Source organism: Gracilinanus agilis, chromosome 3 (genome assembly GCF_016433145.1).
Source record: "Gracilinanus agilis isolate LMUSP501 chromosome 3, AgileGrace, whole genome shotgun sequence".
Classification (NCBI taxonomy): domain Eukaryota; kingdom Metazoa; phylum Chordata; class Mammalia; order Didelphimorphia; family Didelphidae; genus Gracilinanus; species Gracilinanus agilis.
In genome coordinates, this window is record NC_058132.1 from 240,391,039 (window position 1) to 240,417,302 (window position 26,264).

At 33.3% G+C, this 26,264-nt stretch overlaps 1 protein-coding gene across 1 annotated transcript in view; it reads left to right on the forward strand.

The window, feature by feature from the left end:
- CWC22 (CWC22 spliceosome associated protein homolog) overlaps positions 1–26,264 on the forward strand; it is an 83,397-nt gene that overhangs the window by 37,311 nt on the left and 19,822 nt on the right. Inside the window, exons 12-14 of the mRNA XM_044669739.1 lie at positions 2,867–2,968; positions 3,714–3,795; positions 7,681–7,741. Of these exons, the coding sequence (XP_044525674.1) occupies positions 2,867–2,968; positions 3,714–3,795; positions 7,681–7,741 (245 nt within the window). The remainder of the gene's footprint in view (positions 1–2,866; positions 2,969–3,713; positions 3,796–7,680; positions 7,742–26,264) is intronic.

The window sequence follows — 26,264 nt, forward strand, 5'->3', positions numbered from 1 at the left end:
ACTGATTAATTGAAAACCCCAAATTTTGGTTTCTTTTATACTACTTGGTTATATTCATTTGGGAAATCAAAGTTAAAGAACATTTTAATCATTATTCATTACCGTAGAGTTATTAACATTGGTAGAAATTTTAGCTTAATTTAACTTTTTCCTTTTGTAAAGTTAGTATTTGTCCCTGGAGATTTTATAAATGTCATCTTTGTTCCTTTCCCCTCCCCCCCACCATTCTCCCTTCCTAGTTCTCCCTTAAAAAATGCACATCAAATCCTTTTTGCCCCATGTTATAATATTTTTATGTAAACTTAAGCTTTCCCCTGTCTATACTCAATGGTCCTGGCAATATACCAATAGCTGAAAATGTCTCCTTTTAAAAAATGTTCTAGTTATTACAATTGAAATCTAATCAACTTTCTCAATTAAGCAAAATATATTGTAAAGTAGAGACAAGAGAAAGTGATAGAAGCACTCAGTGGAGTTTCTTTGACTTTCATTCTTTCTAAAATATTTTACTTTGCTAGGGGTACCAGAAAAGGCAGTGTTAAATGATAAGCACAGGGTAGGTAACACAGGGCTACCAAATGACCCATATTTTCTTTCTATCCAGCAGCATTTGGGATATATGGTGTTCTTTCTACTTTCTTAACTCTATAGACTGGCTTCTGAACTCATTCTCTACAAAGTTACTGGTCGTCTTTTAATGGTCAAATCTAATGGCCTTTCTTTGATCCTTATCCTTTCTTGATCTCTCTGCAGCCTTTGACATTGTTGATCACTTTTTTCTCCTGAATACTTAGTTCTCTCCAGGTTTTTGTGACATTCTCTTCTTTCTTGTCTTATTCCTTTTCAGTCTCCTGTACTCTAAATCTCCTCATCCAAGTCATTCCTGCTAGCCATGTGTGACCCACAGGGCTCTCTCCTGGACCTTGTTCTCTTCTTCCCCCAATATTTCATTTGTTGATCTCTTCAGCTCCCATGGATTCAGTTTATCGTATCTATGCTAGTGATTCTCAAATCTGCTTAACCAGCCGTAACCTCTTTGCTGACCTCTAGTTTTACATCTTCAGCTACCTTTTGGACATCTTAAACTTGGTATCCCATAATTAATCTTAAACTCATCATGACCATAACAAGCTTTATCTTTCCCTGGTATCATTGAAAGTATCAGCATTCATTCATTTTGTTCCTGGAACAAGATACCAAGACTCCTGATTCTGGTCTTTTCCACCCACTATTTTCCATTCCTGGAATGTTCATCCTCTTCATCTCTACTTTGTAGCTTCCTTGCCTTTCTTCAAGTCATAGCTAAAATCTCACATTTTACCTGAAGCCATTCCTAATCCCCCTTCTTTTTGTGCCTTCTCTCTATTTTTGTTTACCATCTGTATTGCTTGTTTGCACAGTTCTTTTGATATTGTCTCCTTGTTAGACCATGAACGCCTTGAAAATCAGGACTTTCTTTTATCTTTCCTCGTATACCCACTGTTTAGTACAATGCCTGGCATATAGTACACACTCATTTATTATTTATTCACTGATGACTTTCTTGGGCTTTTATTATTTTACTCATAAAAAAGTATACCCAAGATATGATATGATTTTTTTTATTGTAATTTTTATGCCTCCTTAAGAGAACTGGCAAGTTTTGTTGCTATTACACTATTGAAATAGTATCATTCTGTTCTGCCAAGGAGATTTATTTGGAAGCTTCCAGATATACATTTGGATTTGTGCTATTATAAAAGAATTTAGAATCCATATAAAAATAGTAATTATTTTAATATGATCCTGTGACTTTGTTTGAATTTTTTTTTAACTTGATAATGAATTCCACTGGCATGAAGTTGACTCTAAGTTCCTGAAGACTTTGCCGACTAAATCTAAGAAGATGTAAGTCCTACCAAACTAGAAAGAATTTAAGTAGAGGTTCAGCAACAGACTATATGCCTTTTGTCCAAATTCTAATCTCAATAAATTCTAAGACCCTCATCATTTAGAAGGTTACTATCTTAGAAGAAGCCTAGGTAAACTTGCTTGCCACGTGATTTGGGGGCACAGTAACTGATAAATCATATTGACTTAAGATTTGCAAGAGTTTTACCCATGCTATGAAATCAAAAATCAAAAGATTTTAGAAGACAGGCAAAACTCACTGGCTATAGGGAAAATATTTCCAAACAAATGACTTTAGAAGCCTAGAAGTACCCTAAGTTTCAATCTAGCACAAATTCCACTGTAAAACAGTCAGTACTTTTTCAAAATAAAATTGCTACAACTTGATTTTATATATGACCACTCTAAGGATGGACTACATTATCAGTTTTGATGTTCACCATTTAACAAATGTCTGTGTAAAGAATGAAATGAATAATAAAAGAATCATGAGACTTTTTTGCCCATTTTCTATTCAGTAAAATGCTTATGAGAACCCTGGAATTCTTTGCACCCTTCTTCATCCTCTTCTCCACCTCTGCCATTTTATAGTTGACGATTCTTTCTGTGATGAAATAAGTATGACTTTGCCTCTCAGATACACCAGTTTTCCAGTGTAAAATGTTTCTTATTGTCTTTTGGATAGCTACCAGCTATTTCTCTCTTCATTCTGCTTGTCCGATCTTTGTGTCATGACCACCTAGTTTTTTGGCAGAAGGATAATGCATATGGTTTTTTCTAGGAAAGTTAGTATAATGCTTTCTAGTTAATAAGGAGCACTCCAATTTGGCTCAGATGTTCTTAAGGGGTTGATATACTCCTACTGCCCTGAAACACACAGTGAATCACATGTACTCTTTTCAAAATATGATGCAAGTGGCATGAGATCTTTAATTTTTGCTTTGTTTTTATTACCTGCTTGTTTTTTTTTTTCTAGAAATTCTTGATGAGGGTGACAGTGACTCAAATACAGACCAAGATGCCAGAAGTAGTGAAGAAGATGAAGAGGAGGAAGAAGAAGGGGATGAAGATGAAGAAGGTAAACATTTTTTTTTTCCAAATTATTTCAGTAGTATTTAAGAAAAATACAATGGTACTTATGTAATTAGCTCTATTAATTTTTTTAAAGCAGCTTGATATTTATGCTTGATATTTATTTTAGAACTTAAAAACAAATAGGAGCATAGTTTTAATGAATTAAAGTGACTGCAAATATAGCTATCATTCACGTTTACATTGTACTTAAGATTTCTTGTTGATCTGTTGTGAATCATTTATTCTTAGAAAGTTAATAGTTCACATAGAAATGAATGAATTCTTCTAAAGCCCATAGATCCCCTTTACTATCTTTGAATTGTTATTTTATCAGACAGCAGCATGGTGGTACTCCTTTCTATAAATGGACAGTTTATATTGAAGTTAGGGATTTTCTTAGTTTGATTCAGAAACTTTTTGTAGTACTACTGCCTGCTAAAAGACAATTCGCATCATTTTTTTTTCCTTTTAAGGAATCAAGTTTAGATTCATACTATGGCCTTACTTTTAAAAGATTTTGTAGACTTAATTGAGTCTTTTTCTAGGGCCTGTAACAGAACATGCTAAATTGTACCTTAATGTCTCAGTGAGATTACTTCAGATTTTAGAACTGCCCACCTTTTGTACAGCTGAGAAAATGCCTTGTAAGAATCTATCCAATTTGATGTTATGAAAGTGTAAGGTTTATTTGCAGTTGTTTCACACTTATTTTCATAATGTTTTCTAAAAATTTTGCTGTCTTCTTCTAGGACAAAAAGTGACTATACATGACAAAACAGAAATCAATCTGGTATCATTTCGGCGTACAATCTATCTTGCTATTCAGTCAAGGTAAGCTCATATTCGTTTATACTGGAAGAGCCCACGTATGCTTGGTTTTGGTTTTTGTCAATGGTCTTTGTTTTATAATAAAAATTATATTAACCATTTTATTCTCTTGCAGCTAAGTATAATCATGAACAAAATTTTAAGAACTGCTATTCACTTCACCTACAATCTGGTGATGTAGTAGAAATTTAATGATTTATTTTTACTTGTTTGGATTCCAAGTTCTGGTTCTAAGTAAAAGAGTTGTTCTCTGCTAACTTTTTCATACTCTATGTTGTAGTGCAGATGGGAAGAGATCTGTCTACATGGAAATAGAAAGAAGTCCTCTGACACATTTTAAAGATCCTCCAAAGTGAGGTTAAGAAAAGGCAAATACTACATATTGAAAACAAGTGATTCCTTTTAAACTAGAAGTCATTGAGTTTAATTATGAAGAAAAATGCATGAAAATGTTAAATAATTAATACATCTGTTGTTTTGAATGTGAGGAAATCTATTGAGATGGTAGATAAAGTGTTTACATTTTATATTGGAGGCAGAATGTTTTCACAGATTTGTTTTGTTACTAGGCTTTGTATATTTCCATTTGGTATGATGTAATAGTTATGATTCATAAGTGGAGTCATCTTGTTTTCAGTCTGTCTGAAAATTTTCTTGGCTTTAGATTCATTTTCAAATGCAAGAATGTTAAAACACCAAAACATTGGTTGGGATTTTTTTGGTTTGTGCTTGACTATTTCTTCATCTATTTTAAGAGAAAAATACCAATTTAATAATTTTTTCAAACTAAATTATCATAAAAAGTGAGACTTCTTTAATGAATACCTGACATTCTAAGATAAATTGACATTCCATTTTGGCCTTTTCTGTTAAACAACTACTAATTTCTACTAACTTTTTATAAATTAGTCCTTGTTTCTACTATGCCTTCCTTTCTTTATTTTTTGTTGAGGAAGTCCATATTTTCTTAATAACCTGAAGAAAATAAATTACTCCTTCAGTTCTTCAAAAGATCCAAAATTCAATTTGTTTCTGCCACTGTTGCAGATTATAATTACTCAGACTTTAATAGATAATCTTCATGACTTGCTATGCAACCTTGCCAAAATAAAGCAAATAAAAAGTTTACTACTAGCTTTATCAGCCTTCTAGTGAAAAGCCTTCCAAAAATTGCTGAATCAGTCCTGGAATAGCAAACATGGTATTGGGTTCGATATTTGTTGTTATAACTTTCTTTAGGAACTTGGAAGACCTCTTTTTATGACACAGAATTAGAGTGTTTTGGTAAAAACAAAAGATAATAAATAAATATTAGACCTAATATAATTTTACATAATAGCTAACATTATAGATATGATCTTTCCCCATTTCCTCCTTTCCTAATATCTAGTCATCAGATTGCAAAAAAAACTTCACCCGTGAGGGCCACTGTTGTGTAGATCTCTGTTCTAGAGCAAAGTCCTCTTGATATGAGCCAACTGGGGCCCAAGCCACCCTGCTACCTTATACTTGTGCTGTTCCCACCTTTTAATGGTTATTGTTACTCTTTAACTGCCTGACACTATTCTTGTAATTTAATAAGACAATCCAAGTTATTTGAATAGGGCAAGTGTAAAAGAGACCTGTGATGCTACTTTGGGAGTAACAATAGATAAAGATTGTGTTTTTATTCTATCAAACTAAAGGTTGCCTATGAGGCATTACATTTTTAAAAATTCAATTAATTTTTTAAAAAAAATTAACAAAAATTTATTTTCTTCCTCTCCCCACCCTTAACAACAAAAGGGAAAAACAAAAACCATAGTAATCAAAATGTCAGACCAAGAAAATTCTCTTATTGATCATATCTTTAATATATGTCTCATTCTGCTTTTTGAGTCCATCACTTTTCTGTAAGGAGGTGGGTAGCCTATGGCTTATTTTAAACTAAACAAACCCAATTTTGTTTATCTGAGTTTAATAACATTTCTCATTCCTTGTCTTTCATATTGGCCTATTCCGACTAATCTCACCATTACCTTACCTACCCGAAAAAGTTTGGCTGACAAACATTTTTCCTCCCTCAAGAATTGGCTTGTCCTTTTAAAGTGACCTAAGTTTCTTTGACTTTTTGTTTTAGTTCAGCTTGGTTTGGCCTTCTTTGAAATCGTAAAGGACTTTGTATGATTTAGATCCTTCCTTTTAGTTTCAGATTCATTAATAAGTAGGACTGCCATGTCTCTCCTGATTTTGCTTTTTTTGAGTTTGTGTATGGAGCCAAACCAGTTTTGGCCAATACTTGTTGTAGTAGATGTAATGCCCTTTCTTTATTCATTTCTCTACCACTAATAATTTATTCTAAGATCGAGTGCATCCACTTCATTCCAAAACAAAGCCTGAATATTAAGATTTAAAAATAAAATGTGTTCTTATTTATGTGTAAATTTTCAGTGTTCAAAATGATAAATTTTCAAAATTTTGAACCAATAATAAAATTTATTTTATAGGAGGTATAAAAAATTAAAGGTTTAAGCCTAGGAAATCTATTGAGTTTTTATTTTACTTTCATTTAAAAATATGAATAGAACAATGACTATAACTTCAAAATGGCCACTTATAAGTTTGAAAATGACCAAGGACTTTATAAATAAAATTGTGAAGAAAAATAAGCATCTCATGCAGCTGGCTTTCTCAATGATGTTTCATTCACTAGGCATGAAGGAAAATAATAAAATTTAACAGGGAAAACAGGATGGTCATTTCTTTCCCCATCAACCACTTGACTTGTTTTTCAGAATTTAGATTTCCCCTATAAACTGAAACTTGTCTTTTAAGAAAATTAAAGGTAAAAATCCTCAAACCATCAGTTTCCTTATATTTCTGGATTTTGTGGGTATGTGAAAATGATCTTTTCAAAATTGACTTTACCATTGCAAACTTTTTATGTAACATAATTCTAGAGTTTATTTGGGTAGATAGTTGTACCTAGTTTGATCCATTGTCTTATAAAATTCAACCCTAATGTTATGTTGCCTTGTGTTCATAAGTAATAATAGTTCTTCTTAGTTGGGTAGATCAACTTGTGAAAACATAGGTGAGTCTCACAATAAGATATGCAGCTAATAAATATCTGTTGAGTTATTTTATATTCTCAATTTTAAATTTAAGCAGAATAACAACCAATGTAGAAAAATACCTCTTCTAATAGCCCATCAAAATCTTAACTTTATTTTTTAATCAAGTTCACATTGTCTAGTATTAATTAGGTATAAAGGAAAGAGCACTGAACCTGGAGCCGTAGGAACTGGGTTCAACTTTTGACTTTGCTACTTAGTATATGTATGACTCTAGAGTAAGTTACTTGACCTCTCTGGACCTCACTTTCTTTATCTATAAAATGAGAAGTTGAACCAAGTAACTTGGGAGCTGCTTGAGAGCAAGGACTGGTTTTGCTCTTTTTTGGTTTTCCTAATGCTTAACACAGAGCCTGAGACTTAGTAGGTGCTTAATAAATGCTTGTTGACTTCTCTTGAATATCTCATTGAATTATATATTTTTAAATTAAATATTTATGTATTATATGATTAAAATATTTTCCTCAAATATTAATATGAGCTTTTTTTTCTTTCTGTTTTTACCATATGGTCCTCACTATTTCATTTTTTTCAATTTTAAGGTTACAATTAAAATAGAAAGACTTTACATTGAAGTTTATGTGGGATAATGTTAACTATATGACCATGATAGTTATGTGTGAATTAAATAAATTTCTTTTCCTTCAAATATGAAATTGCATAAAAATATAATTAAGCAAGATATCAATGAAAAAAACCACTATGCCTTCAAGTGTGTTGTTTACATGAATTCTATACATTCCAAATCTAAAATGTGCTCATTTTTTGTCTGCAGTTTAGATTTTGAAGAATGTGCCCACAAATTGCTAAAAATGGAGTTCCCTGACAGCCAGACGGTAAGATAATCTGTCATCTTTCTTAAGGAAAAGTATAATTTAATGTTTAGGAAAGTTAGATTTTGTGAATTTAAAGTAACATGTAGTAAGGACTAAAATAGTTCCATCATAAACCTTTTTCAGGTATTGTTTTTCTTTGGATTAATGACTTAAATCACAGATCATGCATTGCATTTGATGTTAATTCTATCCATCTTACATATTAACTTGTTCATGCATAAGGGGGAAAATGCATCAAATTTGGACTTTCATACATAAATGCTTTTAAAAGATTGGATGTAAGTTGATGAACTTGATTTCTGTGTTGAATTTATCACACAGTGAAAAATCCCTTTGTAATGCAAATGGAAAAGATCACAAGTTCTTGCTATTATATTGCATTGTGATTTTGGAAAGAACAAATCCCTACTGCTTTGCCTCTACTTCCTGGTGCTTGTGCCAAAATTTTTCTAATATCAAATAGTTCCCTGTCTGGCAAACTGAGTAGGAAATTAACTAATTTGCATACCATATTTAATATTTATTTTTTAATCTCCCCAACTCAATTATAAGTGTTTGAAGAGTAATGAACACATTTTCTACTTTTTAAAAAATATATTTTTGCAGCTAGAATAGTTCTTTGACTAAAAAAGTTCAATAAATTTTGATTAGATTAATAATATGTCAATGAGCCAGATTAGACCTTTTGCAATATTTTTATCACAATTTGGACATCTAGTTCTTTTGAAAATAGTAGTCTTAGCAAATGAACAACCAAAGTTTTGTTCTTATGCCCTATTGTGATGGTGATTCCAAGTTTCTCAAAGGCCATAGTCAAAGTAGTCATATGTTCTGACTGAAGCCTCCATAACTTGGAGTTTGAATCTAATAACAGACTTATCTAAGTACCAACCTAACTATTTTTTTTAAAGTCTAATCATCCAAATTTTAGCCACCCACTAGATGATAAATATTGAGGGTTGTACCCATTTATAAAAACCATATCCTAAGGCATGGAAAAAATTGTACTTTACATGAATAAAAGATATACTCCTATTGATGAAATCAGAGATTTTTTGAAAGAAAAGTTACAGATTTTTAGTGATGATATGAGAAAAGTCATATATATCTACAACTCATTTCCCCTGGCTCTTTGTTCTTTGGACTCAAACTATTAGAGAAAAAAAGGAAATTATTTGATTTCTACTCTATTATCTTTTTAGATTATAAGCACTGAGTGTCAAACATTTATTGAAAATAATTCTATATGAAACATATTCAAACCCTCAGAGCTTATGATTTGAAGAGAATTTGTTGTTGACTCCCTTTCCATACCTTAGGAGGTGATGTTTTATCTATATTTTTTTCATTTGAGCCTCATAGCGCTTAAACTTCTCTTGTGAAGTGGATATTATCAGTACTGTGTCCATTTAAAGACGAGGAAACAGCTCCATAGAGATCACATGACCTACCTGGGTTTGCACAACTTTGTGTCACAGTAGAATCTGAGCTCAGGCCTTACTTATAAAATGACTGGAACTCTTTTTCAACATTATAAAGACCATGCTTTCAAAGAAGGAAGAAATCATTGACTTCAGTGTTCCCATGAAGGCTTATTTTGAGTTCTCACTTGTGCTGAATTTAAAGGGTGGATTAGACTATAACAATTTAGATGCTGGAGTCATGATTTGAGCAAAAGCACAAACTCCTTGCTATTGAAAGGTTTTTAAAATACAAATTCATCAGCATGTTATTTCACTTTTCCATCTTTGTGTCACCCACAAATTCAAAGCACGTTGCTTTCATCTTCACAAAATGATACAGAAGTATTAAATATAATGAAAACAAGGGTAGTTCCATGATGTATTTCAGAAGATCTTTGGTTGATGTTAATTCATTAGTCAGTGTTCTTTTGATTAGGTCTGTTTAACCAGTCCCAAATCTATCTAACTTTGGTATGCCATTCGATATCTCTCTGAAATACAAAATTTTATCAAATGCTCTTCTGAAATCTATATATTCTAACATTTGCCTAATCTAACAGCCTAGTAACCTTAGCTTAAAGAAGATGAGATGAGATTTGTTATTAAATTGAAGGGACAGTGGAGAAAACTATTCCAGATAAAATGGCAAAACTAGATTATGTGGAAGACAATTTGTCACATAGAAAGAAATGAAGATGATATCTACTAATTCTCAATTGAAAATTGAAATTAACAAGGAGATAGGGATGGCATGGTATAGGAGTCTCCAGTGCTCTTCACTATAAGCCCTGAGGGTTTGGATGTATTTCATAAAGTCAATAAATATATTCAACCCCCAGAACTTCTATATAGATTCATATATCTATGTCTATATACACATTTACTCATATATATGGATGTATATCCATATATAAAAATACATTTATATACTACCCATAAGAGTTAACTATATTTCAGCAATTTAAATAAAGTAAACTATATTTTAACAGAAAAAGTAAATATACTCTTATGAATATTGTTAAAATTTAGTGGTAACTGGCTATGTGTAATATAGCAATGAAAGTATATGCCTCATACAAATTGGGGAGGAATAGCAGTAGAACTATACATGAAGAAGGTATATTAAAACCTTAACTTAGGAGAGGATGGAGAAAGAGCATCCCAGTTAAGATAAAAAGAGAAAACATTATAGAAATGTATTAAATATTTCCAAGCTTAATGAAGGGTATTAATGATGGTCTCCTAATACGATGTTGATTACAAACTTGCACAGATGCCAATTTCATTGGTAATGGGGGATGTCAGTGAACCTGAAAACTATTTGAAGTCTGTTCTGCTTAAAGTATCTAATGTATTCTTGACTTGCTTTGCTGTTAAATTCATCTTTCAGAATGTTTAAATGAAACAGCAGAATGAATTGTCATTTTGGACTTAATTCTAAGTAATAAAAAATAGGTTTTTGATGTAGAAAGCACAGAAACCTTTGAAGAAAATGACCATCATTCCGAAATTTAATAACATAAAGATGCATCATTGGCAATACCCTTCATTTTATTTTTTAAAAAAACAAATTTCAAAAAATACTGAGTATGTTTTTATGGCTAGAGATTAGTAGGAATTAAAGAATGGGAAATTCAAAAAATGTTATATGTTCACAAATGATTCTAGTACAAATGGAAAGTCAGGGATATATACATATAAAGAAACTACTCTAAATTCAAAGTTGGAGTGCTATGAAAAATGGAGTTCTCTTAGAAGAGAGGATCAGTTTGCCATATCAGTTCAGGAAGGCCAAGTTTTCACAACTGATGCATAGTCTTTTAAGCAGCCCAAAAAGAAGAATAATACTTAAAATATTTTCTCTAAAGAGCTTGGTGCTTGGAATAGATATCATCTCTGCCCCCTATATGATGGATGTGTGTATGTTTGTGTGTACATACCAATGTTTGTAGTGAATTAAAATTTCTTTTGAAAATTCTTTTTTTTTTTTTAATCAAGAAAATTTTTGCATGGTTAATTCATGTTCTTTCCCACCCCACTCTCATAGCCAACATGCATTTCCACTGGGTTTTACATGTGCCATTGATCAAGACCCATTTCCATATTATTGATATTTGCACTAGGGTTATTGTTTAGAGTCTACATCCCCAATCATAGCCTCATCGACCCATGTGATCAAGCAGTTGTTTTTCTTTTGTGTTTCTGCTCCCACAGTTCTTTCTTTGGATGTGGATAGCATTCTTTCTCATAGGTCCCTTAGAAATGTCTTGGATCATCACATTGCTGCTAGTAGAGAAATCCATTACATTCAATTGTGCCACAGTGTATCTGTCTCTTGTGTATATAGTTCTCCTGGTTCTGCTCCTTTCACTCTGCATCAATTCCTGGAGGTCTTTCCAGTTCACATGCAATTCCTCTAGTTCATTATTCCTTTGAGCACAATAGTATTCCATCACCAGCAGATACCACAATTTGTTGAGCAATTCTCCAATCGAAGGACATCCCCTCATTTTCCAATTTTTGCCACCACAAAGAGCACAGCTATAAATATTTTTGTGCAAGTCTTTTTCCTTATGATCTCTTTGGGGTACAAACCCAGAAGTGGTATGACTGGATCAAAGGGCAGGCAGTCTTTTAAAGCCCTTTGGGCATAGTTCCAAATTGCCATCCAGAATGGTTGGTTCAATTCACAGCTCCACCAGCAATGCATTAGTGTTCCAATTTTGCCCCATCGCCTCCACCATTTATTACTTTCCTTTGCTGTTATATAAGCCAACCTGCTTGGTGTGAGGTTATACCTCAGAGTTGTTTCAATTTGCATTTCTCTAATTACAACAGATTTAGAAAACTTTTTCATATGCTTATTGATAGTTTTAATTTCTTTATCTGAAAATTGCCTATTCATGTCCCTTGCCCATTTATCAATTGGGTAATGACTTGATTTTTTGTACAATTGATTTAGCTCCTTATGAATTTGAGTAATTAGACCTTTGTCAGAGGTTTTTGTTATAAAGATTTTTTTCCCAATTTGTTGCTCCCCAACTAATTTTGGTTGCATTGGATTTGTTTGTACAAAACCTTTTTAATTTAATGTAATCAAAATTATTTATTTTTATATTTTGTAATTTTTTTCTGACTCTTGCTTGGTCTTGAAATCTTTCCTTTCTCACAGATCTGACAGGTATACTATTCTGTGTTCACTTAACTTATTTATAGTTTCTCTCTTTATATTCAAGTCATTCACCCATTCTGAGTTTATCTTGGTATAGGGTGTGAGATGTTTATCTAAACCTAATCTCTCCCATACTGTTTTCCAATTTTTCCAGCAGTTTTTGTCAAATAGTGGATTTTTGTCCCCAAAGCTGGGATCTTTGGGTTTATCATAAACTGTCTTGCTGAGGTCATTTACCCAAAGTCTATTCCACTCATCCTCCCTTCTGTCTCTTCCCCAGTACCATATTGATGACTACTGCTTTATAGTACAGTTTAAGATCTGGTACTGCTAAACTCCCCCGCCCCCTTCACATTTTTTTTTTTTTATTATTTACCTTGATAGTCTTGATTTTTTTTTCTTCCAAATGAACTTTGTTATAATTTTTTTCCAATTCAATAAAAAAGTTTCTTGGTAGTTTGATAGGTATGGCACTGAATAAGTAAATTAATTTGAGTAGGATTGTCGTTTTTATAATGTTAGCTTGTCCTACCCATGAGCAATTAATGTTTTTCAAATTGTTCAGATTTAGTTTTAGTTGTGTGGAAAGTGTTTTGTAGTTGTGTTCATATAATTCCTGTGTTTGTCTTGGCAAATAGATTCCTAAGTATTTTATATTGTCTAGGGTGGTTTTAAATGAAATTTCTCTTTTTATTTTTTTTTATTTTAAACCCTTAACTTCTGTGTATTGACTTATAGGTGGAAGAGTGGTAAGGGTAGGCAATAGGGGTCAAGTGACTTGCCCAGGGTCACACAGCTGGGAAGTGTCTGAGGCTGGATTTGAACCTAGGACCTCCTGTCTCTAGGCCTGGCTCTCAATCCACTGAGCTACCCAGCTGCCCCCAAAATTTCTCTTTTTAACTCTTGTTACTTGGATTTGTTGGAGATATATAGAAATGCTGATGATTTATGTGAATTTATTTTGTATCCTGAAACTTTGCTAAAGTTGTTGATTATTTCTACTAGTTTCTTAGTTGATTCTCTAGGATTCTTTAAGTAGACCATCATATCATCTGCAAAGAGTGATAGCTTAGTCTCCTCATTGCCTATTTTGATACCTTCAATTTCTTTTTCTTCTCTAATTGCTACTGCTAGTGTTTTCTAGTACCATGTTAAATAATAGAGGTGATAATAGGCATCCTTATTTCACTCCTGATCTTATTGGGAAGGTTTCTAATTTATCCTCATTGCAGATGATACTAATGTTTTTAGATATATACCATTTATTATTTTTAAGAAAGGTCGTTCTATTCAATGTTATATTTTGTCAAAGTCTTTTTCTGCATCTATTGAGATAATCATGTGATTTTCTTGGTTTGCTTCTTAATATGGTCAGTTATATGGATGGTTTTCCCAGTATTGAACTCTCCTTGCATTCCTGGTATAAATCCCACTTGATCATATTGTGAATAACCCTCGTGATCACTTGCTGGAGTCTTTTTGCTAGTATTCTGTTTTAAGATTTTTGCATCTATGTTCATTAAGGAGATTGATCTATGGTTTTCTTCCTCTGCTTTTTAATCTGCCTGGCTTTGGAATCAGTACTATATTTGTGTCATAAAAGGAATTTGGTAGAACTCCTTTACTTATTTTGTCAAGTAGTTTGTGTAGTACTGTGATTAGTTCTTTAAATGTTTGATAGAATTCACTTGGGAATCCATCTGGCCCTTGGGGATTTTTTCTTAGGGAGTTCTTTGATGGCTTGTTCAATTTCTATTTCTGATATGGGATTATTTAGGTATTCTATTTCTTCTGCTGTTAATCTAGGCTATTTATATTTTTGTAAATATTCATCCATATAATCTAGATTGCTATATTTATTGCCATATAATTGGGCAAAATAGTTTTTAATGATTGCCTTAATTTCCCCTTCATTAGAGGTGAGGTCTCCCTTTTCATCTTTATTGCTGTTAATTTGGCTTTCTTCTTCCCTTTTTTTTATTAGATTGACCAATACTTTGTCTATTTTGTTTGTTTTTTCAAAGTACCAGCTTCTAGTCTTATTCATTAAATCAATAGTTCTTTTACTTTCGATTTTATTAATTTTTCCTTTAATTTTTAGGATTTCTAATTTAGTTTTTATTTGGGGATTTTTAATTTGTTCGCTTTCTAGTTTTTTTAATTTGCACGGCCAATTCATTGTCCTCTGCCCTCCCTAATTTGTTAATATATGCACTCAAGGATATAAATTTCCCTGTGAGTACTGCTTTGGCTGCATCCCATAGATTTTGGTAAGAAGTCCTATCATTGTCATTCTCTTCAATGAAATTATTACTTGTTTCTATGATTTGTTCTTTCACTGATTTTGGAGAATCATATTCTTTAATTTTCAAGTAATTTTTTATTTACCTGTCCATATACCCTTACTAATTGTTATTTTTATTGCATTATGATCTGAAAAGGTTGCATTTATTATTTCTGCTCTTGTGCACTTGTTTGCTGTTTTAAAGTCCTAGTACATGGTCAATCTTTGTGAATGTACCATGTGCTACTGAAAAGAAGGTGTATTCCTTTTTGTCCCTATTTATTTTTCTCCACATATCTATTAACTAATTTTTCTAAGATTTCATTCACATCTCTTGCCTCTTATTTATTTTTTGATTTTATTTATTTAGATCTAATAAAGCAAGGTTCAGGTTTCCCACTAGTATAGTTTTACTATATATTTCCTCATTAAGCTCCACTAATTTCTCCTTTAGAAATTTGGATCCTATACCATTTGGTGCATACATGTCAAGTACTGATATTTCCTCATTGTCTATGCTGCATTTTATCAGGATGAAATTAACCTTCCCAATCTTTTTAAATCAGATCTATTTTAACATTGACTTTGTAAGATATCATGATTGTGACTCCTGCCTTCTTTTTCTCAATTGATGCCCAATAGATTTTGCTCTAGCCTTTTACCTTTACCCTATGTGTGTCTACCTGTCCCATGTGTGTTTCTTATAGACAACATATTTTTGGTTTCTAATCCACTCTGCTCTTCCCTTCCGTTTTATGGGTGAGCTCATCCCATTCACATTCAGAGTTATGATTACCACTTGTGTATTCCTCAACGTTTTGATTTCTTCTCCTAGTCTGCCCTTTATTCTTTCACTATTTCGTTTTACACCAGTGGTTTTCTTTTAATCAGTCCTCCTACTCCTCACCCTTATTTTACTTCTCTTTCTGCCTTCCTTCCTTTTTATTCTTCTCTATTTTTTTTTTTAGGATTTATCAAATTACCTAGCCCCTCTCTTTCCATTCCTTTTTTTACACCCTGCCCCACCCCATCCCTTAGTTTTCCCCTCCCAACTTCTATATAGGGTAAGATAGATTTCGATACCCAATGGATCTAGATGCTCTTCCCTCTCAGAATTGATTCCACTGAGAGTAAAGTTTGAGTATTACCCATTAGCACTCTCTTCCTCTCTGTATAATAGTATTCTTCCCCTCCCCCTCCCACGTGCCTCATTGTGTGGTATAGATTATCCTAATTTTCTTATTCCTTTAACTTTCTCTTGGTTCCATCTTCTATTTCCCCACTCCTCCCCCTTTTCTTTTTTTGCATATCATCTTAAACCACTTAGTACCGTGATCTCTACCTATGCATAATTCTTCTAACTACTATAATAGTAAATACAATTTTGAAAGGTACAAATAACATTTTTCCATATAGGAATATATATAATTTGACCTTATTGAAGCCCTTAAAGGGGAAAAAGAAAAGAAAAAAATTTCCCCACTTTCTTATTTACCTTTTCATGTTTCTCATGGTTTTTGTATTTGGATATCAAATTTTCCATTTATTTCTGTTCTTTTCTTTACAAGTATTTGGAAACCTTCTATTGTGTTGAATGCCCATACTTTCCCTTGAAAGGATATAGTCAGTTTTGATGAGTAGGTAATCCTTGGTTGTGGACCCAATTTTCTTGCCTTTCTGAATATCATATTCCAAACATTGTGGTCCTTTAGTGTAGATGCTGCCAGATCCTGTGTAATCCTGATTGCTGCTCCTTGATATCTGAATTGTCTCTTTCTGGCTTCTTTTGATGTTTTCTCCTTAGCTTGGAAGCTCTTGAATTTGACAATTACATTCTTGGAGGGGGGGAGTTGTCTTTTGAGGATTTAATGTAGAAGGTGATCTAAGGACTTTTTCAATGTCTATTTTGCCCTCTTATTGAAGAATATCAGTTTTCTTGGATAATTTCTTGTAGTATCATGTGAAGGTTTCTGTTTATTTCCAGGTTTTCACGTCTCTCCTAGACCTGTTTTCTAAATCAAACATCCTCTTGATGAGATATTTCATGTTTCCTTCCAATCTGTCATTCTTTTGACTTTGCTTTATTAATTCTTGCTGTCTTGTGAGCTCATTGCCTTCTTGCCCAATTCTAGTTTTTAATGACTGGTTTAAAGCTAAGATCCTTTGATTTTCTTTTTCATTTTGATCTATCTTGCTTTTCATGGCTTCTAGCAGGCCATTTCTGGTCTTCAATTTGCTTATCATTTTGTTTAATTTCTGGGCTTCTTTTTCCAAGTGGATATAACTATTATTTTCTTTTTGAACTATTTCCCAATTTTCTTGCCAAGTCTCTTCTGTTTTTCTCATAATCTCAGATTTGAACTCCTCAAGAGCTTGTGATCAATTTCCTTTTTTTTTCCTTGGAGGTTTGGGTGTGTTTGCTTGTTCGTTGTCTTCTGCTGTCTCCTCTTTAGTCTGGAGTTTTTCTGCATGAAAATTATTGAGGGTTAAGATTTTCTTGGGTTTTTTGATGGTGGTGGCTTGTAGTTCTTTGGAGTTCGTGGCCATTGCTTTGTTCCTTCCGGGTCAGAAATCTGAGTCATGGAGATGGGGGCATCTTTGTATTGAACTCCAGAGGTTTTTGCCTTGAAGCTATTTTTCGAATCTCTGCAGCAGTATCTGCTGTGAGCCACCCCTTTGCTCAATCTCCGTGCCCTATCTCAGCCTCCTTGGGACCCAAGTCTCACTGCTCTTAGAATTACCTCAGGCAGCCTCCCCTTCCTCCCTACCCTGAACCTAGAGGTTTCCCCGCACTCTCTTTGACTCTGGCACCGTAGGTGGAATGGGGAAGGGGTGGGGTGATGAGCTCACCCCTTGGTGAGAGTAATTTCGCCCCCATTTACCGTGGAAATGCCCAAACTTTGCCTACCTTCCGTGCTATGCCCTACAGTGGAGCTCCTTCACTCATCTGACTGGCTTTGTCCTTTTGAGGAATTCTATCTTGGTCGGTAGAGAGGAGAGGAAAAGCCCTGCCTTTACTCTGAGACCATCTTAACTCAGAAATCCTAAAAATTCTTTCTAAATTTGTCATAACCTTTGAACTATTTGGAGATACTTCAAGGTATCCTGAAGCTGCAGTTCAACTCCCAGGGGGTTTCCTTATATATTAGTAGTCTCAGAGATTTGTGTAAAAGAGGAAAGTGCACCCTAATAATGATAAATACTCATTATTTGAAATGTCTTCATGCCTGTGTAAATTCTCAGAGCACTCTCCTATTAGGAATGCTCTCTCCTGAGTGACAGCCAGGCATACCGGCTCATCTACTCTAAAGTGTAAAACATTTTGGTTTATTTGGAATCTTTCACTGACTTCAGCACTCTGATTTTGTTGGCTTGGCTTTACTATTCATCTGTTGCAAATCTCAACCTTTTAATGATATAATCAGTGATTTTACTTCAACCAAAAATCTTAATATTATGTGGCCGACTTTTTAGTGAGCCTCTTTTAAGCTAGAATGAGATATAAATTCTCTCACCGGAACCCTACAAGAAGCCTTTTGAATTTGACATCATTATCCAAAGCTTACACTCTCATATACCCATCCTATAAACTTAGAGAACCCCAAGACATTACCATGCCTCAGAATTAGGAGGTCATAGAGCTGTAGTATTTCAAAAGCTAATTGTCATTGCATGATGTAGAATGTAAATGTGATGCAATACAAGTGATCAATAAGATTTGTCTATTGATTTCATTGTCTTTGGTAAATGTGTTTAAAAGTTGTGTGTGTGTGTGTGTGTTTTGTTGTTGTTGTATTGGCTTTTGCTAAGACTTTTTAAATTATAAGCTACTGTACTTTAATTGATTATTTTGGTTTTCTCAGTTTCATATTGAGTATCAGAATGCATTTGAACCCTATTACATTGTACTTTTATGAAGTGTAAGTGTATGTTCTTTCCCCCTGAGTTTATAAATATACCATGCATTTTTTGGTTTTCATAGTAGGTAATATAATTTTGACAGTGCATTATTTTCATTTGTGCTTTGAGACTACCATGAATGTATATTCTTTCAGTATTCTCTCAAGTAGATGCATAACTTATTCTATTGTTTTATACCTATCTCATTTCTTTGAATTTGGATCAGAGAGCTCTCCAGGTACCACTTTTTATTTAGGCAGGTTTTTTTTCCACAGTATTTTAAGGAAAGCATGAATTAAGAAACTTTTGTTTTATTTTCCAGAGAGACTTTTTAAGCTTTTCATCCCTTCTGCAGTTTTTATTATAGAATTACATACATTAGAACTAATGGTACCTCAGAATATTATTTAAGAGGAATGATATGTACATCATTAATTCATTTAAAAAGTATTTATTGTATCAGGCACTGTGTACCAGGCACTGGTAATCAGATAAAAGCATTCTGGACCAGCAACTTAGAGCAAATGTAACACTGGTTTTAGAAACAGGTCTGTGTTAAAATTTTGCCTCTGATACCACATATGTGGTTGCAAACAAGTCACTTCACTTCTATAAGTCTCAGTTTTCATCATTTGTAAAATGATGGGATTGTGCTAGATTATCTCTGGGGGCCTTTCCAGCTCTTAATCCCATGATTATAGATCATAATCCCAAATTATCCAATAGGGGAGTTATATTGAAAGTAGCATATGAAAATGCCCTGAAACAAGTACAAAGTAATAGGTGAAATTTCTAGATGGGAGAGATTACAAAGTTATTGATTAGTGGTTCTCAGAAGCCATTAAGGACAGAGCTGGGGCAGAGAAACACTAGATAACTGTGGATGGCTGATAAAAGTTTTAAATTAAGACAGAAAGATGAATCGATAAATATTACCAAACTGATAACCTAGTTTTTAAGTGTGTTGGTTTCTAATTTACTCATAAGATATTTTTTTTTTTAATTTGGACTAATTCATTGTAACTTAAGAAATTGTTGTGAAATGACAAATCAGTCATGGAAAAGAGTAAATTAAATTCATGACCCCAAATTTTGTTTTACTTAGTTTTTTGTTTAAAACTACTTTTATTGTGGTTAATCAAAAGAGAAAGTGAAATCTTTTTTAAACTGTTAATTGAATTATTGGTTTGGGAGGGGAAAAAAGTATATACTCTATAGAAACATTATGTCTATATATCATGAATATTTTCTTCCAAAAGAGTTAAGACTACCTTATCTTTGGTAGCCTAGCTACTAAAGTCAGGAATTAACAAGCATGTATTAAGTGCCTACTATGTGCCAATCACTGTGCTGGTGTTAGGGGTGAAAGGACCAATAAAGGGAAGATTTATTTTCCCAGAATAATTAATAAAAAGAAGAAAACTACAGCCTTGTGCAAACACCTTCTTCTGCAATGCTGTAACAGCTATAGGATAGAGGGCAAAGAATGCTAAGAACTCTACAGACTTTAAACCTTTTATTAATATTATAAGTTTTAGTAATAAGATCCTTATCCAGAGATTAATAAGCAGACACACAACCACAGGCTCTAAATTATATTATATATTTACATTCTTACTATAAATGACAAAAATAAGTTACAGTTCTATGAACTCTAACAGTTTATGGGTTCTCCTCTGAGAGACAAATAAAACCATTGGGAGTTGGTTTTATATAAAAACAAAGACATCAAAAAACATGATTTCATGGTTGACTCTTGATCATGTAATAGTGCTATGTATGGTATTTTGCAAAAGACCACAACAGAAATAATTATAGGGTTTTTTGTTGTTACACACTTGTGGCAGGTGAGTAGAATGTAGTGATATCTACAATGAACCTGCTAAAAACTTACAGACTAAATCAACATATTTTAAAACATAATGACTTTACTAGAAAGGCATTGGAGAGGGTAGCAAAAAATATTTTGTAAAATGTTTCAGGCGCAAGAATAAGAGAAACCAAAGGCTTATAAACTGTAAGGGAACCTCATGCTAGCATATCATGAATACTTTATTCAACAAGAAAACTGGGAGTCACTAGACAGGGTAAGCACCAAATAATTTTTTAAAATGGAACTGATGACATGCCAACAATCAGGGAAAAAGCAGTAATCAATGTAGGACTCATTTCTAAATCAGGTCTCTGAGTAGTCAGAATATCAGCTTAATATATTAGAGATCAAAATAAGTATTAGATTGGGAAAAGGAATTAAAATGAGAAATGATTGTATATAATTGAGAGAGCTTTTTTTAAAAAACCTATTTAAATCAGGGGTTGATGTTTAAAAGAAATGAAATAAAGTTCAACTCTCAAGTCTTAATGTAATTTAGTGTATTTAAATCACCTATTATAATGAGAAAACAAACAAACAATCTTAGAAATCTCCTGAGCCACAAATCAACCCATTACTTAACAGAAAGAGGTGACAGGCAAAGATAGCTCAGGTTTGTCAAAGATTATGAGCAGTAATAAGCAGTAGAAAGTGTGGAGGAAATATGTTTATTGACAGTTTGGCCAAAGCCTCAAATAAGTGCAGTCATTCTAAGGATCATTAAGAATGAACCTGGAGAGAGATCAACAAGCAGATGAAAAATGGGAAAAGATCTGTCAACATTTTTACAAATAGCAGTTACACTGAAGCCACAATAACACAATTTTCAATATGCTACATACATGAAGGAAAAATTACTCTAAAGAAAACAAAGACGGAGAAAAAAATACTTGAACTCTACAGTTTTGTTGAAATTGAAGTATATAGACTCTTAAGCTTTCTAGAAGTCAGGAGAATACCAAATTCTTAGAAAGAATCCAGGACTTGATTACAGCCAAAAAAGATAGCCATGAAAATATCAATAACTATTGACCTACAAGCCTTCCACATCTATAAAATCTTTATGAGAATAATTTGTTTGTATTGAAAGGCATCATCAGTGAATGTATGAAAAGAGCATAAAGACTTTCACAAACATTATTTTGTAGCAGATTACCTCTTTTTAATTACACAGCTGACTGGTATAGAAAATACAAGATTCTTAGTGTAGATATTGTTTGTTGACTATAAAAAATGCATTTGATTTAGTAGAGCAAAATGTCACCCTAAATGTTCCTCTTAGACAAGAATATCTCCATGAATATGGCATAATTACATCAAATTCCTTGAAAAATGAAACTGATAATTTTGTTTCATGATCCTCTTTATCACTAACACCAAGAAAGGCTTATAACAGTGAGAGGTATATTCCCTGAAGGTGTTTGTTTTTGTCTTGATGGATGTTCAGGGAAGAATCCAAATTGAAGAGAGAATCCTTGTAGATAGTGAGCCCCTCCAAATGTTCCTAGATGAATATCATTTTATAGTGAGTGCATCAGGCCTTGTAGTGTTTCAAAGCATTCTAAATTAGATTCAAATTAGGCTCCTCAAAAGAGTTTGGCCTAATTATCCAAACAGGGAAAACAGTGAATAAAGAATGCCTAGTGCTCAGCTTACATACGTATTAAACAGACATTGCAGATAGAAAACAAAATGAGCCCAGAACTGAATAGGAAGAGTATAGGAGAGTGCAGCGGGTTTGAAAGATTTTATAATTTTTTTTAATGATTCCATCCCACACTGCACCTAAAACTCAGGCCTTTTTTAAGAAACATTTTTCTCATGCCATTTATCTTGTGCTTCATGAATTAACTGCTCCAAAATATTAAAATTGCAGGCCACTTAAAAACAGTGAAGAGGTTTGAGTAGGTTGCACCATATGGCCAATCATAAAGTATACTATCAGAAAGATGTATGATCAGAGAAGGTGGTGGGCTACTTGTAACAGAACAAAGGATAAACTGACAGACAGGATGGATACTTCAGTAGGATCTGTGGTTTCAAGAGATTGAAATTCTATAAAAAGGTCCCCAGTACATTAGGTGGGTTCTTGGTCAAGCAAATAAGCTTCCTAAAAATTATTATTATTAAATAAGCTTTTTATTAACTAGCTACAATGCATCAGACACTGTTAGACCCTAGAGATTGAAAGACAGAAATGAAATACTTAAGACCCTCCAGTAGCATATAATAGAGCTGAGAGATCCAGCATGCTCATATAAAATACATGCAAGGTAATTTGGGGCCTGGGAGTACACCAACTGCAATGGGGATCAGAGAAAACTAGCACTTGAATAAGAAGGTAGCATTTCAAACAAACCTTTTTTTTTTTTTTTTTAACTTCTGTTGCAGAAGAGTAGTAAGGGCTAGACAATTAGAGTTAAGTGACTTGCCCAGGATCACACAGCTAGGAAGTATCTATGCACATTTGAACCCAGGATTTTCTATCCCCTTGCTGTTCTTAAAGGAAAGTCTTGAAGGAAACTAGGAATTCTAAAAAGCAGAGATTGTTGAGAAGAGGTGAGGTTACTGGAGGGTATGTTGTTAAAGGCTTAAAATGAGAAATAAAGCCAGAACCACTGGAATTTACTGAGTAGGAGAATGAGGCCCTGTTCTTTAAGAAAGTGGCTTTCTTAAAATCTCTTGTTGAAGATTTATAGGAGGACATGGATAACAAGTCATACAGGATCAGTTGTTAAGGACATAGAAATACTACTTATTGATTAGCTTGGTTAATTGGTGACAAGGTGATAATGTTTACCATTATGTTAGCTAGGCACAGTAGCGCGTGATATTTTTTCAAGATTTGGCAAGTAAGGCATTGATTACTTTCAGATAGAGCGTTTTTAATTGGGTGAAGTTAAAAACAGGTTAGCAATGGATGTGAAAAATATGGACATACATAAGCTGAATTTTACATAGTTTTAGCCTTTAAGCCGAGTTCTTGGTATGACTTAGCAAACTGGAAAGATGTTTGTTGTTTTCCTTTTTAAAATATTTTTGATATCCAAAACTGTATTATCTTTGGTTTAAGATGATTTGTGAAAGAAAGTATATAATACCTGTTTATGAAGATACTAAATCTGTTGTTAGCTACTGAGAACATAAATATCACTATTGCTTTTTAATGGCCTGAGTTGGAAAGTGAATATCGAGGTTTTACTTTTTCTACAGGATATATTTCAATGAAGTAAGCCAATGCATGTAGCATATATTTACATCTCATTTCGAGTAATTCAAAATGAAAATAGGATTTGATAGAAATACCGACTACTTTTTTTTTTTTTTTTTAAATTTTAAACCCTTAACTTCTGTGTATTGACTTATAGGTGGAAGAGTGGTAAGGGTAGGCGATGGAGGTCAAGTGACTTGCCCAGGGTCACACAACTGGGAAGTGTCTGAGGCCGGATTTGAACCTAGGACCTCCTGTCTCTAGGCCCAGGCTCTCAATCCACTGAGCTACCCAGCTGCCCCCTAATACCGACTACTTTTATTGGATTTCTCTTCTAAAATAATTCATAACAATTGACATTTTCTCATGATTTAAAATAGTGAGGAAATTTTACAAAGATAGAAATTTAGGACTGCATCAAGGAAAAACTTTGTAAAAAGAACTTTCAAAACTAATGATCTACTTTAGGAGGCAACAGGCTTCCTTTCACTGGACATGTTTAAGCAAAAACTAGATGGTCACAGTAAGTTGAGGTGGGGGCGTGGTAAAAGACATTCTTGTTTTGCTACAAGTAGACTTATGGCCTTTGACATCCCTTCTTAATAATAATTTTTCATAATATTTTCTGTCAGTGATATAGATGAAATAACATTATTATTTAATACATATATCTATGATGAGTCATTGAACAGATGAAAATAAAACCCAGCACTTTCTTCTTCTGAAGTTTATTGTACTACTCTACCACCTTCTTATTTTTCTTTTCACTCTTATGATATATTAACATTTTTTGAAATGTAATTATTTATAGGAAAAACTAAAGAACAAAGAAAACCACAATGTGCCTTCCCACATGTAATACTCAAATGGATGTGATCTTAGTTTGGAAATTACCACCAATAATATAGATAGAATCTGTTCACACCAGTCCTTCTGATTTGTATCATGCTCATTACTCCCATGAATTTGCCATAGGGGGCTTCACCCAACACTCTAAGGTCCCTATTTGATTCCTCTTGGCATAGAAGTGTTGACAGTGGAACACTGGCCCACCTTACCCTTCATTCTTGCCATGTGACCAGCCTGTCTTCCTATCATAGAATTCCTTGATGATATCTTTTACTCCTATTTTTTATTGGAGTTCCTTGTTGCATATGTTAATGCCTACTTTAACTCTCCATGTACCATTCTCTTGTCTTTTCTATGATACTTTTAATTCTTTCAAGGCAGTTGTATTCCTCCTCTTACTGGCATTTAGAAATGAATGGTATTCAGAGACATGCTGTTGATTTCATAATAAGTTTGGGAGCTCTCAAGGAGCTTTGCAGTTTCCCAACAGCAAGCCAACCTATCTTTCTTCTGTTTAACTCAGGGCCCAACTCACTGTCCATCTGTTCTATCTATCCTTGATATAAATGCTGAGGAGTATTTCAGTGATGGGCAAACTACTGCTAGGGCCAGATGTGGCCCCCTGAAATGTTCTATCTCTGAGCAGGACATTATTCCTAATCTGACGAATACAATGAGTAGGATACAATACAATGAAACTTCGAAAGAAGTTTGCTTTAGAAACAGACTGACAGATGAGCATTTCCTTTCCTTTGGCCCCTTCTTTAAAAAGTTTGCCCCATCACTGCTCTAGATGGATTGAAATCTGACAATACCACTCTTCATCCCCTTGATCTTTTCTGTGTAGATGAACAGGTGAAGTTCCCTTGAATGGTTATAGACCTTTTCCAGGTTCTTCATTATTCTGGGACTTAGTGTAGTCAGCACTGTCAAATTTGAGCACCTATCTAACCATGGGAAAATACCCAAAATAAAAAAAAAATAAATAAATTTATTGAAAATTAATAAAAACATAAATATGAGCACCCAGAGGATCTCTCTATACATAGGAATCTCTCTGTTTGGAATTTAATCTATTTGAGTATTGAGTGTCATAAGTGAACATACATCTCCTTGTTTTAAGCCTTTGTAGCCTACTTATGACATACATGCAACCAATAGTGATTTTTGAAATGTTAATCCTTAATCTTCATGCTTTTTTAAGACTATTCTTGACTTTAAAATATTTCAACTATGTAACTAGCTCTTAAGTGATTTACATAAGTTAACAACTCAGGATTTGATTCTAGTTTATTTCACTCTAAATTCAGTACTCTTTGTGCCATATAAATTTGTACCATTCAAAACCATATAAAGCAAGGCTATATCTTTTGTTAGTGTATAGCATCATTTATTATGAAAGGAAACTATTTGAAAAGCAGGAGAATTTATTCATCTCTAGAACAGTGCTCTGAACAAGTTCTATGTTTGCAATTGACATTGCCAAGAAATGATATCTATAGCTATATATTTAACTGATGTTTACAGGAACATTTATATATTGCTTACTTGGCTACCCTGAGAAAACAAAGCAAATTAAAACATTTAAAAGAAAGTTCAGTTATTTGAGGGGGCGAGGGAGTTCCTACTATGTGTAAGGGACTGTTGTCATAAGAAAACTTAATCAAGCATTTCAGAAAATTGCTACGAGATTTATTGCCTTCACTAGAAAGATGTCTTTATTTTCTGTGCTTTTTAATTGCTTTTTATTTTCTGCTGAGCAATTTCAGCT